The following is a 17,523-nucleotide window of genomic DNA, read 5'->3' on the forward strand; positions in this document are numbered from 1 at the left end:
ATGGATTGGTGCATGCTGATGGAAAAGGTGGTTTATGAAGGGAGGGCGTGGCCACGTAAATAGACGAAAGTGTGGGGAAATTGGAATAACTATAGAAGAAATCTGTGTGAAGTGATGACTGAGTCGGGCTTGCATCCTACAGTGGGAGATGGCAGTATGTGTCTGGGAGAGACTGGCCAGCTGGGGGCATACGGACCTGAAAATGCTTGTGGAACTGTTGAGTGAGAGACCTGTCATCTCATATGTTAAGACCTCTATATTGCAGTATAAGATGCTATTCTTTTGTTTTTATACGTTATGTTATTGACTCAAAAATCAATAAAAAGAATTGATAAAAAAAGACTTTCCAACTGCAGACCCATCTCCATCCTACCATACCCGGCAAAGGTCTTGAAGAAACGAATCAACAGACACCTTCACTGACCACCTCAGCAACCACCAGCTCCTCGACGCCATGCAGTCCGGATTCAGGCCCAACCGCAATACAGAAACAGCTTTTGTTGCTGCCACAGACTACATCTGCTAGTTCCTTGACAGGAAACACAACAGCAGTTATTCTCCTGGACCTCTCTGCATCATTTGACGCAGTTCCACACCCAATCCTCCTCAGGTGCCTGCATAAGGTTTGCATCCAAGGACCAGCTGTCCGTTGGATCTGTTTTTTCTTAACTGATAGAACACTGGCTGTCAGCCTAGCACCTTAATTCTTGGGAACTCATCCATCCATGGAGTGCCTCATACTTCATCACTCAGCCCCACTGTTCTCAACGTGTGCATGATCCCTCTGGCCAACGTCAACCATGCACATAGCATTAACATACTCTCCTGTTCCAGTGACACAACTTGTTCCAGCCCTCTCAAACAAGAACCCCCACCCCCCCATCACAAGAAACAAGTTCACCACCTGCGTGACCTAAGTAACTAATTGGATGAAAAACAACTGTCTCAAGCTCAAACAGACGAGATAGAAATAGTGATCCACATGCAGCACTCATGCCTGGAACCTCCTAACAATCATCAAATCATCCACAGCAAACTGGACATAAACACACAAGTCAGCGCCATCACTGCATCCTGCTTCCACACCCTGAAGATGCTCAGGAACATTTTCTTATGGCTCCCAGGCCACACTAAAAAAAACGGTCATGCCCTTTTCTCCAGCAACTTGGACTGTAGGAACACCCTGTACACCGAGATCACCAAGCAACTTGGTAGAAGACTGCAAACATCCAGAACTTGGCAGCCACACTCATCCTCACCCTTACACACATAACTTGAATCACAGAAAACCTCCAAGAACTCCAATGGCTCTTGATTCTCAAATGCACTCATTTCAATCTCTTTGCACACACATTCAAGGCAATACACAACTTAGGGCCCACCTGCAAGAGTAGTTACATTTCCTTCCACCAACCACCCATACACCTCAGCTCGGCAGGACTCCTACTCGCACACATTCAACACATACACAGAACGAGATCAGGAAGACAGCCATTCTCTTATGTGACTCTTAAAGTGTGGAATGCCCTCCATTCCACATCAGAGCCTCCTCATCTGTTCTTGAATTCTGCAAGAAGCTGTAGACCTGGCACCTCACTTAACAGATCTGCCATAGGCAGGGCTCTGCACAGACACCCGTTCAGCCCCAGAATTTTCTTGCAGGTGATAGTGCACTTTACAGATACACTTAACATAATGTTAATGTAACTCCTGAAGTCGTAGCATGTGTTGGTTGCAGATACACATGCTATGCAACTCCTGCCATTTAGTGTTGGTCTCAGACTTCACAATTTGTTTTTTTGTTATTGTTGATGTGACGTTGAGTCTCCTCTGAGAGAATGCACATGTTCAACAGCTCCATTGTTAGATTTTTTTTTTCTTTCTGCTAATGGGTTTGAACAGACTGCGCCAGAGCTCAGTGCATCTTTCACTCCTTCACTGCCTGCAGACTCCCAACCGGCTCGTAACAGCCTCTACTTGATAAAAACAACTTTGTCTCATTATTGCCAGCCGTCTGATCCAAGTTTTTAGCGACCGCTTCATTCTGGTTGGCTTCTACACCAGAGCACTGTTCCAGGGTCTGCCGAGAATGTTCAGTGATAGAAGGGAAAAAGGAGAGACTTTTCTGGAAATTCCCTCAATGGGAGGCTAAATACATGTACTCAGACCAGCATGATAAATGTAAACTTTGCTTGTTGTTGGAACACAAAGAACAGGACTGCACAGCCTGCGGCCTGTTCAAGATAAAAAGACTACGCTCCAAATGTGACAGACACCAGCTCATACCATAGAGATGGTGGCGGAAGCTGAATTCTCTGTAGATGAGGAACAACACTCAAATCTGTAATGAAGAAAGTGACGCTCCTGTAGAAGGAAACGCCATCTTGTGCAGCCCACACTACATTGCCTCTAGTGAGTCAAGCCACCATGAAGAGGACAACAAATCTGTCATGTCAACAGTAAAAACTCCACAAGGACAAATGGAATCAAGGTTGGGGCCCAGGACGATGAGGATAATGACTCCAAGGGCTGTGAGTACCCAAAGCCCACAGCCCCCCCTCCCCCCACCCCCACCTACACCCAAAAAAACAAATCCACAGCCCACCCACCATCGCCTGGGTTCACCTGAGCCTTTTGGTTCTGACCAACACCGAGCAGTCCTGGAAGCCAAGATAGGACGAGCCTACACTCGATCTTGATTGGGCTCCAGGCCACAAGGATAGGCACGTAGATGATATGCAGCAGCCCTTGATGCCCGGGAAGTCATTTACGCATGCGCAGGCTATGGTTCCACCAAAAACTAGCACCTCACCTCCTTTCCAGCTCGATAAAGCCATTGGAGCCGAGCAAGCGTACAGCGTTAACAGACGTCTTATTGGGCCTGAGACGTACGCCACTCTGAAAAAGGGCTTGGTGCAAAGGCACACTTTGACTCCGAATTAAAAAAAAAAAAAAACTGAATTAAAAAGCTTCAGGTTTGACCTCCTACCCTCTTAACAAGCATAGGAAGAAACAAACAGATACACATATGGCGCAGAAGAAAGCTCAGTAAAAACCTCTAATACGAAGGGAAATGTATTTAAAAACATTCAAGAACTCATGCACAAGAAACATCCTATTGTGGATGAACCCTTGATTGAACATACATATAAATGAAAGAGGCAGGATTTTAACCTTCCAGAGCCTCTTTCAAAGAAGATAAGTATGAAACATAAGGCCACACGCTCTGTGCCTCTAGAATTCACTCCATCTCGACAGCCTATGTCACCATCATCCACACACTCCGCTGATGTAGACACAGAGAGCCCTAGTCATTAGGCAAATAACACAGACTCGCAAGGAGGACCTCCCCCAAATCTCTGGGATGCATTATAATATTGTATTGCCAGATCCAGACATTGAGCGCCCAATACCAGCGAAAGCATCACCTTCGGATGAGACCCCTTCGTACCATAGCGTTATTCAGCAAGTGGCTGAATATCCCAAGGTACATACGGATGCTAGTGAAGGAAACTGATTTCCTGGTTGAGACTCTCTGTAAAACAGCACTCTGTGCAATATCTACCTATGATAGGGTCCATGCTCAAGGTCTCTGCAGGGATCTTAAAAGACACGGTCAAAGGTAGGGTCCTCACACCACACATTGAAAGAAAGTGGAACATTTCTCCCACTGACTCACTTTACATCAGGGGTCACACAACATCTGACTCCCTAGTTGTAGCAACTGCACAGAAGAGGGCAGCTTTGCTAAGTACTGGGAGCGCGCCTCCTCCAGACAAAGTAAGTGCATAGATGCAGCAGAGGAAAGGGTTGCAGTGGGACACACCAATCATTGGCGCATAGCTAACTCTGTAGGGTTACTATCTCAATATCACAGGGCCACCAGGGACGATATGTAAGACCTAATAAAACATCTTCCAAAAGAATACAGGAGGTAAGGAGAAGACCTAGTTGCAGAGGGTAGACAAATCTCCAGTGCATCCATATGGTGCATCCCGGATAGCCCTGACACGGTTGTGAGAGGAATACATTTCCCCATTCTCCTATATAAGCATGCCTGGCTACGCATCTCTTGGTACAAGCATGAGGTGCAGCAACACCTCCTTATTGTCCCATTTGATGGAGATCATCTCTTCAGCCTAGAGATGGACTGCCAGCTAAAAAAAAAAAAAAAACGCAGATCACAAAACCTATAGGAGTGCTGCAGTCCAATACACCATGCCAGCAGTCCTTTTGGAGACATCGGGGCAGAGGGGCTTCCAAAACCCCCACCTCTGACACTCTGACATACCAAAAGCAGCAGCAGAAACAATATCACCGGTGAGCAGGCAAAAGCAACTACAGAGGAGGGTTCAAACAGAAAGGTAGAGGAACTCCTGCAAAGGGAGCCTCCACCTCCAAATAGTGACTCACCACACATTCCCACTGGACACACAACACCTGTCGGAGGAAAGCAACAATTTCACCACCTGTGGCCAGAGATAAAATCAGACCAGTCGTTTTTATGCACCATCTGCAATGTATACTGCCTAGTACTCCCCTCCAACTTACCAAACATTCCTCCTTGGAGACTCTTAGCGTTTTCACCTGCTCAAAGAGGAGGTAAAAGTTCTCTTGTTAAAGGGTGCCATAGAGCCCGTCCCACGCAGACATCAGAAAAGGGGATCTATTCTCTATACTTTTTGATACCCAAGAAAGATGGAATACTGAGGGCAATACTGCAGCTACGACCTCTCAGTCTTTACTTTCTGTCAGAACTCTTTCACATGGTGACACTACAGTATGTATGCCCCCTGCTACATGAAGGTGATTTCATTTCGACTTCAATATGAATGACGCATACTTCCATATACCGATTCACCCTGCACATCGCCAGTACTTCAGGTTTGTGGTAAGTTGTTGCCATTACCAATTCAAAGTTATACAGTTTGGAGTGTTTACTGAATGTCGAGCAGTGGTAGCAGCACATTTAAGAAGACACAACATTCATGTCTTCCCATACTTCAACAGTTGGCTGATCAAGAGTTCACGCAGACAGAGGAGCCTGCAAGATGCACAGGCCACTATCAACCCATTACACAAATTGGGGTTCACAATAAATATCACCAAATCCAATTTACTGCCTCTTCAAATGCAACCTTGTCTGGGAGAAATCCTCATGTTGATCTCTGCCACAGCATACCCCAATTGAGAGAGGGTTGTCAATCTCCAGAACCAGCTAGCTCTTTATCAGCCACATCATCTCCTGCCCGTCAGGTCGGTCAGACCTCTCCTGGGTATGATGGGCTCATGTATAGCAATAGTTCCTTATGCTGGGCTACGTATGCACCCATTACAAGAATGTCTAGCAACTTAGTGGTCACAAGAGGGGGGCGATTTGGAAGATCTAGTGTTGAGTTCACCCTCGGTCCATCAGTCTTTGAACTGGTGGGGTACACAGAACATCCTCAAAAGCAGACCTTTTTTGGACCAAGTACCATAGGTGACTATCACCACAGATCTGTCTCTCTTACGGTGGGGCGTACACGTGGAGGACATCACAGTCCAGATCTCTTGGACTGCTCATCAGCAAAGACACCACGTCAGTTTACTAGAGCTCATAACAATGCAGATGGCTCTGAAATCCTTCCTCCCCACCATAACCAGAAAGAACGTTCTTCTCCGGACAGGCAACATGACAGTTGTGTACTACATCCACAAACGAGGGATGCACTCAATACAGCTGTCTCATCTAGCACAGACCATTTGGCACTGGGCTATTTGCTGTTACATCCACCTCCTGGCAGAGAATCTTCAGGGAGTGGACAGTACAGTGGTGGACCTGCTAAGCAGGACACAGCAACAAGTCCACGAGTGGGAACTCCACTCCCAAGTCCCTTGCTGTTACTTCCAGTGTTGGTGAACACTGGACGTAAATTTATTTGCCACTGTAGAAAATGAAAAATGCCAAAATGTCACTTCCAGGTATGAACATCTACAGTTCATGGGCAACGCTTGTTGGATAGACTGGTCATGGATATTTGCATATGCTTTTCCACTCCTCCCACTCATTCCATATCTAGTAAGGAAACTCAGACATCTCTCAAGATGATTCTTATAGCTTCCACCTGGGCGTGTCAGCCCTCATTCATAATGCTATTAGAATTGTCCCAAGTACCTTCGAAAAAACTCGCCAACATGCCTTATCTCCTAACTCACAGCAAGGGCAGGGTCAGGCATCCAAACCCCAAGCGACTCAACCTTGCAGTTTGTCTCCTGATTTCATAGAGTTTGGTTATTCTCGCCCCCCCACGCCCCCCTTCTTCTGTGTTAGACATTCCGAAGGAGGCTAAACATCCAGCCACAAGAGCTTGTTATGAAGCCAAGTGGAAGTGTTTTGTACATTATTGTACAGGCCAGTAAGTAGACCCTTGCGCGCCCATGGTACAACATATTGGGCCTCATTATGACCCTGGCGGGCGGCGGAGGCCGCCCGCCAGGATCCCGCCCTCCAAATTACCGCGCCGCGGTCAAAAGACCGCGGCGGGTATTACGAGTTTTCCCCTGGGCTGGCGGGCGGTTCCAGTAAAACCGCCCGCCAGCCCAGGGGAAAACGACCTTCCCACGAGGATGCCGGCTCGTAATCGAGCCGGCGGAGTGGGAAGGTGCGACGGGTGCAGTGGCACCCGTCGCGTATTTCAGTGTCTGCAAGGCAGACACTGAAATACTTTTCGGGGCCCTCTTATGGGGGCCCCTGCCGTGCCCATGCCATTGGCATGGGCACGGCAGGGGCCCCCAGGGGCCCCGCGACCCCCCCCTACCGCCATCCTGTTCATGGCGGCTTTCCCGCCATGAACTGGATGGCGGTAGGGGGGGGGTCAGAATCCTCATGGCTGCGGAGCGCGCTCCGCAGCCATGGAGGATTCCAAAGAGCAGCGGAAAGTCAGCGGGAGACCGCTGACTTTCTGCTTCTGACCGCGGCTGAACCGCCGCAGTCAGAATGCTCATTGGAGCACCGCCAGCCTGTTGGCGGTGCTCCCGTGGTCGGTGGCCCTGGTGGCCACCGGCCGCCAGGGTCAGAATGACCCTCACAGTGTACTACCTTCTACACCTTCAGAAGTCACGGTTAGCTTACAGTTCCATACAATGTACCTTGCAGCAGTTGCGACTTACCTGCAAAACTGCAGGCACCAGTCACTTTCTCATATACCAGTTTTGGAAAAGTTGAAAAGAATAATTCCACCAGGTACACCACCAATACCTTTGTGGAACCTAAACATTGTTATTACAAGGCTAATGTCCGCACCTTTTGAACCACTGCATTATTCTCCTGTGCAGTTCCTCTCTTGGAAGGAAGCTTTCCTTGTGGCTATAACTTCCCTAAGAAGAGTCAGCACAATTAATGCGCTAGCCATAAAAGAGCCTCACTTTCAGGTTTTACAGGATAATATATGTCTTGATACAATTTCTTTATTTCTGCGAAGCGTCATCTCTCCCTTCCATTTGAACCAAACACTTGATTTACAGGGTTTCTTCCATTAGCCTGACACTGTGGCAGAAAGGGCTCTTCATACACTCGATGTTAAACGAGCACTCATGTATTACATTGCGAGAACCCTTTAGGAAAACACATCAACAGGTATGCTTTCTCAAATCCAAAAAAGGGCAGTGCCATTTCTAAAGCAGGAATTGTAGGATTGATTGTAAAATGCAGCCATATTTGTTATATAAAGGCCTAAATAATGTTACCTTCCATTCCACGAGCACACTACAAGGAAGAAGGGTGCTTCAGTGGCTTTCTTGCAAAACATCTCCTTAGCCAACATTTGTAAGGCAGCTATTTCTTCAAATCCACAAACATTCACAAAGCACTGTTGTGTAGATGTTCAGGCCAGGCAGTAGTCCCTTTTGCGACAAACAGTCATACAGGCGCTATTTCACACATCTGCACCATCTAATGTAATGCCTTGAGCCACCACGAGAGGAGTACTGCTTTACGTTCTATGCAGAGCATGTGTATCTGCAGCCAACATATGCTACGAATGGATTATATTACCCTGTAAGCATCTGTTTGTAGTGTGTAGTAGTGCAGATTCACATGCTGTTACTGGTAGTTAAAATTTAGCCAAGGCAGGATGTTAATAGCTGGGTCATATGAAATCACTGGATGTCTCGCTGCTGCTGTTTAGGACACTGGTGTAGTTGTTCGGATCATTTTGTTAAACCTATATAATTTGTGAAAGGAGGGCGAACCGCCAAACTTAAGATGTTAAAACTAAAATGTTATGTCACGAGGAGGAGGACATCATGATTGTATAACCACTCTTCTTATTGAGGCTGTTGCTTTGATGCCTTGTAGACTGAAACAGCAGTTATGGACAGTGTCAACGATTGCAAAAAAGACTATGGATGAAACAAAAGTGTTTACCAGGAGGTAACCTTAACAGTTGGTAAGGACTCTCCTTTGAGATTCCTTAATTGTTCCTGCCCATTAATAAGACCCACCTGTATTAAATTATGTCTACCATATGTTACATTATGTAATAAGTATTTCCAGAGCGCACCTTTACCAGTCAGTTTCATGGCACTAAGTTGACTGAAACATAACATACGTCAAATTGATACCCACATGCCTTCGTATAAAGAGCCATTTCTTTAGGAGTTTCCTAAACGCAGTATAACTGGAGGTAAACCTAATGTTCAATGGCATCTGTCGCTGTAGATACGCATGTTTTGCAATAGCTCGCCATCTGGTGTTGGGCCGGAGTGTTACAAGTCGTTTTTCTTCGAAGAAGTCTTTCGAGTCACGGGACCGAGTGACTCCTCCTTTTGTCTCCATTGCGCATGGGCGTCGACTCCATCTTCGATTGTTTTTTTTCCGCCATCGGGTTCGGACGTGTTCCTGTCGCTCCGAGTTTCGGAACGGAAAATTAGCTAATTTCGGAAGATTTTCGTCGGTATTGTTGCGTTCGGGATCGGCGTACTTAGATTCCACACCGCATCGAAGATCGAAGAGCTCCGGTGCCCTTCGGGGTAGTTTTTCGATCCCCCGTCGGGGCCTGGTCGGCCTGACCGCGTGCTGAAGAACGCCGATGGAACGGACCCCGTTCCGTTTCTGCCCCAAATGCCACAATAAATACCCCTATACAGACCAACACTTGGTCTGTAACCTGTGCCTGTCACCTGAGCACAGTGAAGACACCTGTGAGGCCTGTCGTGCGTTCCGGTCCCGAAAGACACTCCGAGACCGTCGAGCCAGAAGACTTCAGATGGCGTCCGCGCCGACAGCCCACCGAGAGTTCGAGGAGCAGGAAGAGGAAGGTACCTTCTCGATCCAAGAATCGGACTCCGAAGGATTCGACGATACACAAACCGTGAGTAAGACGTCGAAAACCACACAGAGAAAGATTTACAAGGCCCAGGGGACGCCACTGCCATCAGGCCATGGCTCCACCCATAAATTCGGTGACCGACCGTCGGCACCGAAAAAGGCCCAAACAGTGCCGAGGTCGTCCGACTCCGGTCGAGACACCGGCACGCAGCCTTCTCGGGACCGAGAAAGTGCTGGAGACAAGCCTCGACACCGAGATGCCGGTGTGGACACGGCTCGACGCCGAGACAGCGGCACCGAAGAAGATCGACGCCGAGAGGTTTCGGCCCCGAAAAAGAAAAAAGTCACCTCGGAGCCGAAAAAACACGCAGACAGGGTTTCGATGCCGAAACAAACTGCAAGCGACCCAGCTTCAGGCTCTTATACAGAAGAGCACTCGCTAACCTCCCAAATGCAAAAGCATAGGTTTGAGGAAGAGCTACAAGCAACTGATGTGGACCATACGCAAAAGCGTATCTTCATACAGCAGGGGACAGGAAAAATAAGCACCCTTCCCCCCATTAGAAGAAAGAGAAGGTTGGAGTTCCAAACTGAACAGACACCACAACCAAAAGTGGTGAAAAGAGTTACCCCACCACCCTCGCCTCCGCCCGTGATTAACGTCTCACCAGCACGAACTCCATCACACTCCCCAGCTCACACCACCATAAGCCAGGGTGACCGAGATCATGACGCATGGGACCTATACGACGCCCCAGTGTCAGATAACAGTCCGGAGGCATACCCTACAAAGCCATCTCCACCAGAAGACAGCACCGCGTATTCTCAAGTGGTGGCTAGAGCAGCACAATTTCACTCAGCCTCCACTCAGAACAGGTCGAGGATGATTTTTTATTCAACACACTCTCCTCCACCCACAGCTCATACCAAAGCCTGCCTATGCTCCCTGGTATGCTCCGGCACGCGAAAGAAATCTTTAAGGAGCCGGTCAAAAGTAGGGCAATCACACCAAGGGTGGAAAAAAAGTATAAGGCGCCTCCTACAGACCCGGTTTTCATCACTACACAGCTGCCACCAGACTCTGTCGTTGTAGGAGCAGCTAGGAAAAGGGCCACTCTCACACATCTGGAGATGCACCACCCCCAGATAAAGAAAGCCGCAAGTTCGATGCAGCTGGTAAAAGAGTCGCAGCACAAGCTGCAAACCAGTGGCGCATCGCGAACTCCCAGGCACTACTTGCGCGCTATGGCAGAGCCCACTGGGACGAGATGCAACATCTCATTGAACATCTGCCCAAGGACTTACAAAATAGGGCAAAACAAGTGGTTGAGGAGGGACAGACCATTTCCAACAACCAGATCCGCTCCTCCATGGACGCTGCAGATACAGCTGCACGGACAATTAATACATCTGTAACTATCAGAAGGCATGCATGGCTCCGAATGTCTGGATTTAAACCAGAGATTCAACAAGCAGTTCTCAATATGCCTTTTAATGAAAAAGAACTGTTCGGTCCAGAAGTGGACACAGCGATTGAGAAACTCAAAAAAGATACGGACACTGCCAAAGCCATGGGCGCACTCTACTCCCCGCAGAGCAGAGGGAATTACAGCACATTCCGTAAAACACCCTTTCGAGGGGGGTTTCGGGGTCAGAGCACACAAGCCAGCACCTCACAAGCAACACCGTCCAGTTACCAGGGACAGTATAGAGGAGGTTTTCGGGGACAATATAGAGGAGGGCAATTCCCTAGAAATAGAGGAAGATTTCAGAGCCCCAAAACCCCTACTACTAAACAGTGACTCACATGTCACTCACCCCCTCCACACAACACCAGTGGGGGGAAGAATAAGTCATTATTACAAAGCATGGGAGGAAATCACTACAGACACTTGGGTTCTAGCAATTATCCAACATGGTTATTGCATAGAATTTCTTCAATTCCCTCCAAACATACCACCAAAAGCACAAAATTTGACAACACACCATTCCAATCTCCTGGAGATAGAAGTGCAGGCACTATTGCAAAAGAATGCAATCGAATTAGTGCCAAACACACAAATAAACACAGGAGTTTACTCACTGTACTTTCTGATACCAAAGAAGGACAAAACGCTGAGACCAATCCTAGACCTCAGAGTAGTGAACACTTTCATCAAATCAGACCACTTTCACATGGTCACACTACAAGAAGTATTGCCATTGCTAAAACTACACGACTACATGGCAACTTTAGACCTCAAGGATGCTTATTTCCATATACCAATACACCCATCGCACAGGAAATACCTAAGGTTTGTATTCAAAGGAATACATTACCAATTCAAGGTACTGCCTTTCGGATTAACAACCGCACCAAGAGTCTTTACCAAATGCCTAGCGGTAGTCGCTGCACACATAAGAAGGCAGCAAATACATGTGTTCCCATATCTAGACGACTGGCTAATCAAGGCCCATTCGTTAATACAGTGCTCAAATCACACAAATCATATCATACAAACCCTCTTCAAACTAGGGTTCACCGTCAATTTCACAAAATCCAAAATTCTGCCGCGCAAGGTACAACAATACCTGGGAGCCATAATAGACACATCAAAAGGAGTAGCCACTCCAAGTCCACAAAGAATTCGAAATTTCAACACCATCATACAACGCATGTATCCAACACAAAGGATACACGCAAAGAGGGTACTACAACTCCTAGGTATGATGTCTTCATGCATAGCCATTGTCCCAAACGCAAGACTGCACATGAGGCCCTTACAACAGTGCCTAGCATCACAATGGTCACAAGCACAGGGTCACCTTCTAGATCTGGTGTTAATAGACCGCCAAACTTACCTCTCGCTTCTGTGGTGGAACAACATAAATTTAAACAAAGGGCGGCCTTTCCAAGACCCAGTGCCACAATACGTAATAACAACAGATGCTTCCATGACAGGGTGGGGAGCACACCTCGATCAACACAGCATACAAGGACAATGGAACGTACATCAAACAAAACTGCATATAAATCACCTAGAACTTCTAGCAGTTTTTCAAGCACTAAAAGCTTTCCAACCAATAATAGTTCACAAATACATTCTCGTCAAAACAGACAACATGACAACAATGTATTATCTAAACAAGCAGGGGGGGACGCACTCCACGCAGTTAAGCCTGCTAGCACAAAAGATTTGGCGTTGGGCAATTCACAACCAAATTCGCCTAATAGCACAATTTATACCAGGGATCCAAAATCAACTCGCAGACAATCTCTCTCGAGATCACCAACAGGTCCACGAATGGGAAATTCACCCCCAAATTCTGAACACTTATTTCAAACTCTGGGGAACACCTCAGATAGACTTGTTTGCGACAAGGGAGAACGCAAAATGCCAAAACTTCGCATCCAGATACCCACACGAACAATCCCAAGGCAATGCCCTATGGATGAACTGGTCAGGGATATTTGCTTACGCTTTTCCTCCTCTCCCTCTCCTACCTTACCTGGTAAACAAACTCAGTCAAAACAAACTCAAACTCATATTGATAGCACCAACTTGGGCAAGGCAACCCTGGTACACAACGCTGCTAGACCTATCAGTAGTACCCTGCATCAAATTGCCCAACAGGCCAGATCTGTTGACACAGCACAACCAAAAGATCAGACACCCAGATCCAGCATCGCTGAATCTAGCAATCTGGCTCCTGAAATCCTAGAATTCGGGCACTTACAACTTACCCAAGAATGTATGGAAGTCATAAAACAAGCCAGAAGGCCATCCACCAGGCACTGCTATGCAAGTAAATGGAAGAGGTTTGTTTGCTACTGCCATATTAATCAAATACAACCATTACACACAACTCCAGAACATGTAGTGGGTTACTTGCTTCACTTACAAAAATCTAACCTGGCTTTCTCTTCCATTAAAATACACCTTGCAGCAATATCTGCATACCTGCAGACTACCTATTCAACTTCCCTATATAAGATACCAGTCATTAAAGCATTCATGGAGGGCCTTAGGAGAATTATACCACCAAGAACACCACCTGTTCCTTCATGGAACCTAAATGTTGTCCTAACTAGACTTATGGGTCCACCTTTTGAACCCATGCACTCCTGCGACATACAGTTCCTAACCTGGAAGGTGGCATTTCTCATCGCCATTACTTCCCTAAGAAGAGTAAGCGAGATTCAGGCGTTTACAATACAGGAACCTTTTATACAACTACACAAGAATAAGGTCGTCCTAAGGACCAATCCTAAATTTTTGCCAATGGTTATTTCACCGTTCCATCTAAATCAAACAGTGGAACTTCCAGTGTTCTTTCCACAGCCAGATACTGTAGCTGAAAGGGCACTACATACATTAGATGTCAAAAGAGCATTGATGTATTACATTGACAGAACAAAAAACATCAGAAAGACTAAACAACTATTTATTGCATTTCAAAAACCTCATGCAGGAAACCCAATATCAAAACAAGGTATAGCCAGATGGATAGTTAAATGCATCCAAATCTGCTACCTTAAAGCTAAACGACAGCTGCCCATTACACCAAGGGCACACTCAACCAGAAAGAAAGGTGCTACCATGGCCTTTCTAGGAAACATCCCAATGCAAGAAATATGTAAGGCAGCCACATGGTCTACGCCTCACACATTCACCAAGCACTACTGTGTAGACGTGTTATCCGCACAACAAGCCACAGTAGGTGAAGCCGTATTAAGAACATTATTTCAGACTACTTCCACTCCTACAGGCTGATCCACCGCTTTTGGGGAGATAACTGCTTACTAGTCTATGCAAAACATGCGTATCTACAGCGACAGATGCCATCGAACTGAAAATGTCACTTACCCAGTGTACATCTGTTCGTGGCATCAGTCGCAGTAGATTCGCATGTGCCCACCCGCCTCCCCGGGAGCCTGTAGCAGTTTGGAAGTTACCTTCAATTATTTATATATGTATCATCTCAACCTTTAATAGGTGCATACTTAGTCACTCCATTGCATGGGCACTATTACTACAATTCAACTCTTACCTCACCCTCTGCGGGGAAAAACAATCGAAGATGGAGTCGACGCCCATGCGCAATGGAGACAAAAGGAGGAGTCACTCGGTCCCGTGACTCGAAAGACTTCTTCGAAGAAAAACAACTTGTAACACTCCGGCCCAACACCAGATGGCGAGCTATTGCAAAACATGCGAATCTACTGCGACTGATGCCACGAACAGATGTACACTGGGTAAGTGACATTTTCATTCTGGAGGCAGAGCATTCCAGATGTGGGGAGCTAGTACTGCAGACGTGGAGCAACCGTCTTTCTTGTAAAAGTAGGGATGGTGAGAAGATTAGTATGTGAGGACCTCAGGTTGCGCATCGGGATCTAGTTTTGTATACAGGCAGAGGGAAACACGTAGCTACCAGTCTGAAGTAATTTAAAAATAAGGCACCCTGCCTTAAAGATGGAACCCTGTTCTACTGACAGCCAGTGTAAGTTCCTCAGTAAGGGAGTGGTGTGACTTTTACGAGGTTGATGGAACAACAACCTAGCTGTTTGATTTTTGAACCAGCTGAAGTCTGCAGTTTAGGCACTTAGTTGCAAAAAGCATGAAGAGATCACAGCCCCTAATCTAAGGTTTCATGGTCGGATTAGCATCGATAGAACTCCAAAGCTCTTCACTGATTCCTTGAGTGCAGGGGAAGAACCCATAATTGAAGGCCAAAATGTAGGCCTCAATAATTCACATTTATTTTTGATAATGACAATCTCCTTATCGGAATTGAGTTTAAGCAGCTTGTCATTCATCCAGTCACAAATAACTACCATTGGGCCAGATGTACGTACCATTTTGCCGTTTGTGACAGGAAAAAAACATTTTGGTATGTACTGACCCTATTTTGCGATTCAGTAATCTATTTACCGAATCGCAAATAGGTTTGTGAGTCGCAATTAGGAAGGTGTGTTCCCTTCCTAATTGCGAGTCGCAGTGCGATGTAGGATTGTTTTGTGACCGTGAATGCGGTCACAAAACAATGGCAGTTAACACCAGTTTCAAACTGGTGCTATCCTTTTCGCAAACGGGGAGGGGTCCCCACGGAACCCCTTTCCCTTTGTGAATGGTAGTGAAAATATTTTTTCAGAGCAGGCAGTGGTTACTTTCTTTATGTGCGCTCTCTTTGAGCCACTTCATAATTTTCCTCTCAGGCTTCTGATGTTAAAAACAGCTTTCCAGGTGACCATCACATGTGCCCTGAGGGTGAGTGTGCTGCAGGCATTGGCATCTAAGTCATCCTACCTTCACATCTAATCTTAGAAAGTGGTGCTTTGCACCAGGGCTTCCTTTTTACCAAAAGTGGTCACGTCCTTTCATGTAGGTCAATCCATCATCTTGCCTGCTTTTTATGCACCCCCTCATCCTTCTAAGAAATAAGAGAGACTCCACTGCCTGGACCCAAAAGAGTACCGGGTGGATGATCACCCAAAAAGAGCCAAAGAGTTCCGGGTGGATGATCAACTCTTTGTTGGGTATGTGGGTGCGAAGAAAGGTCGGGCAGTGCAAAGTGAACCATCTCTAGATGGTCTGTCCTCTGCATTAAAATGTGCTACGCATTGGCTAAAAAGCAACCACCGGAGGGTTTGCGTGCTCATTCTACCAGAGCGACAGTTGTATCCACTGCATTAGCATGTGGAGTTCCAGTCCTGGATATCTGTCGAGCAGCAACGTGGGTATCCCTGCGCACGTTTACTAAATACTACTGTCTGGACAGTCTGGTCCGTAGGGACGGGTACTTTGCCTGTTTGGTCCTGCAGGACTTCTTGTATGATCTTGGTTCATAGACCCTCCTTTGTGGATGGTATTGCTTGGGTGTCTATTTTAAGGTAAGGAATCTGCAGCTAAAAGTCTGTATCAGATGAACAAGTTACTTACCTTCCGTAACGCTTTATCTGGTAGAGACATATTCTTGTTGAATATTCCTTAAAAACCCACCCGTCCTCCCGCTCTGCAAACTGATTTCTAGGGACTGGGACTTCCCTTTCAGGGCCCTAGTTTTGACGCATGGGTGGTCAGTGTTCTTCATGGCTCCACGCTTCTGATGTGGAAAGTCATGAAAAGAAACGGACTTCAGCACACTGGGGTGGCGCCTGTATAGGTTCCTCAACATCATAACCAGCGCACACGACTCAGACTCAAAGTCGACCAATGCCACACAATGCACATGGGTACTGCTCACGAGAAATCTTCTTATCCACGCTGACCTCTGGGGGAAATTCTAAGGTAAGGAATCTGCAACTAGAATATGTCTATACCAGGTAAGACATTACTGAAGGTAAGTAACTTTTTCGTCAAGGCGTTGTGACGAAGATGAGCATAAATGTTGCTGGCGTTTGTCAACCAATTCAGGATACCCTCCTCCAGTCTATCAGGACTACCATATCAACAAGGAGATCATCGCCAAAGACATATCCTGTTGTCACTAAGAGGTTTCAAGGACTTTGAAGTTTTGAAAAGAAAGCACAAAATTATGCTGTTCCCTGAAAAATTAATTCCATGTAACACAGGTTAGTTGGATAGCCATTGACTTCACGTAGTGTCCTACGTTTCGAAGTGCTGCCACATCAAGAGTTCTCTACTGTAACATGTACATATAAAATATGTGAGAGCCAAAATGAAATTAAATGAAATTGTATGTTTTTGGTAAATAAGTGTTTGAAGAAAAACATAACCCTTCAATAAACTGATAAATCTTTTGCCAGAAAGACGGAAGGCAACTGGTAATTAATTTTCTATTTGTTTAGTGTGAACAGGAATTGAGAATAGCTCAGAGTGAATTTGATCGTCAAGCAGAGATTACCAGACTTTTGTTGGAAGGAATCAGCAGCACACATGTAAGTATGCTACAAAATATTTACTCCCTGGCTTGCTATTACACTGCATATTTCAAGTTGCCATAATAAACACTTTGTATTGTATGTAAAGGTGATGTATTTTATTCTATGGGCTTTTAAACAACAACCAAGCTAATCACCTAAGGATATAAACAGCTACTTCTAACACACTGTAGGAACTGCTTAATTCCTATAGAATAGAATAGGAAAATAACTGGATTTCGTTCATGGGCTTTTGAAAAGAAATGGGACCCTTTCCAGGGTCCATAAAACACAGTCCTATTGCTTTCCATCTATCTTGCCCAGACATTGTAGAGTGGATTCCTGCAAA

General features: G+C 46.2%; 1 protein-coding gene across 1 annotated transcript in view; it reads left to right on the top strand.

The window, feature by feature from the left end:
• The window catches only part of SH3GLB1 (SH3 domain containing GRB2 like, endophilin B1), a 184,843-nt gene that overhangs the window by 100,901 nt on the left and 66,419 nt on the right, over positions 1-17,523 (top strand). Inside the window, exon 6 of the mRNA XM_069232301.1 lies at positions 17,103-17,192. Coding sequence (XP_069088402.1) covers positions 17,103-17,192 — 90 coding nt within the window. The remainder of the gene's footprint in view (positions 1-17,102; positions 17,193-17,523) is intronic.

This window comes from Pleurodeles waltl, chromosome 4_2 (assembly GCF_031143425.1).
Source record: "Pleurodeles waltl isolate 20211129_DDA chromosome 4_2, aPleWal1.hap1.20221129, whole genome shotgun sequence".
Taxonomy (NCBI): domain Eukaryota; kingdom Metazoa; phylum Chordata; class Amphibia; order Caudata; family Salamandridae; genus Pleurodeles; species Pleurodeles waltl.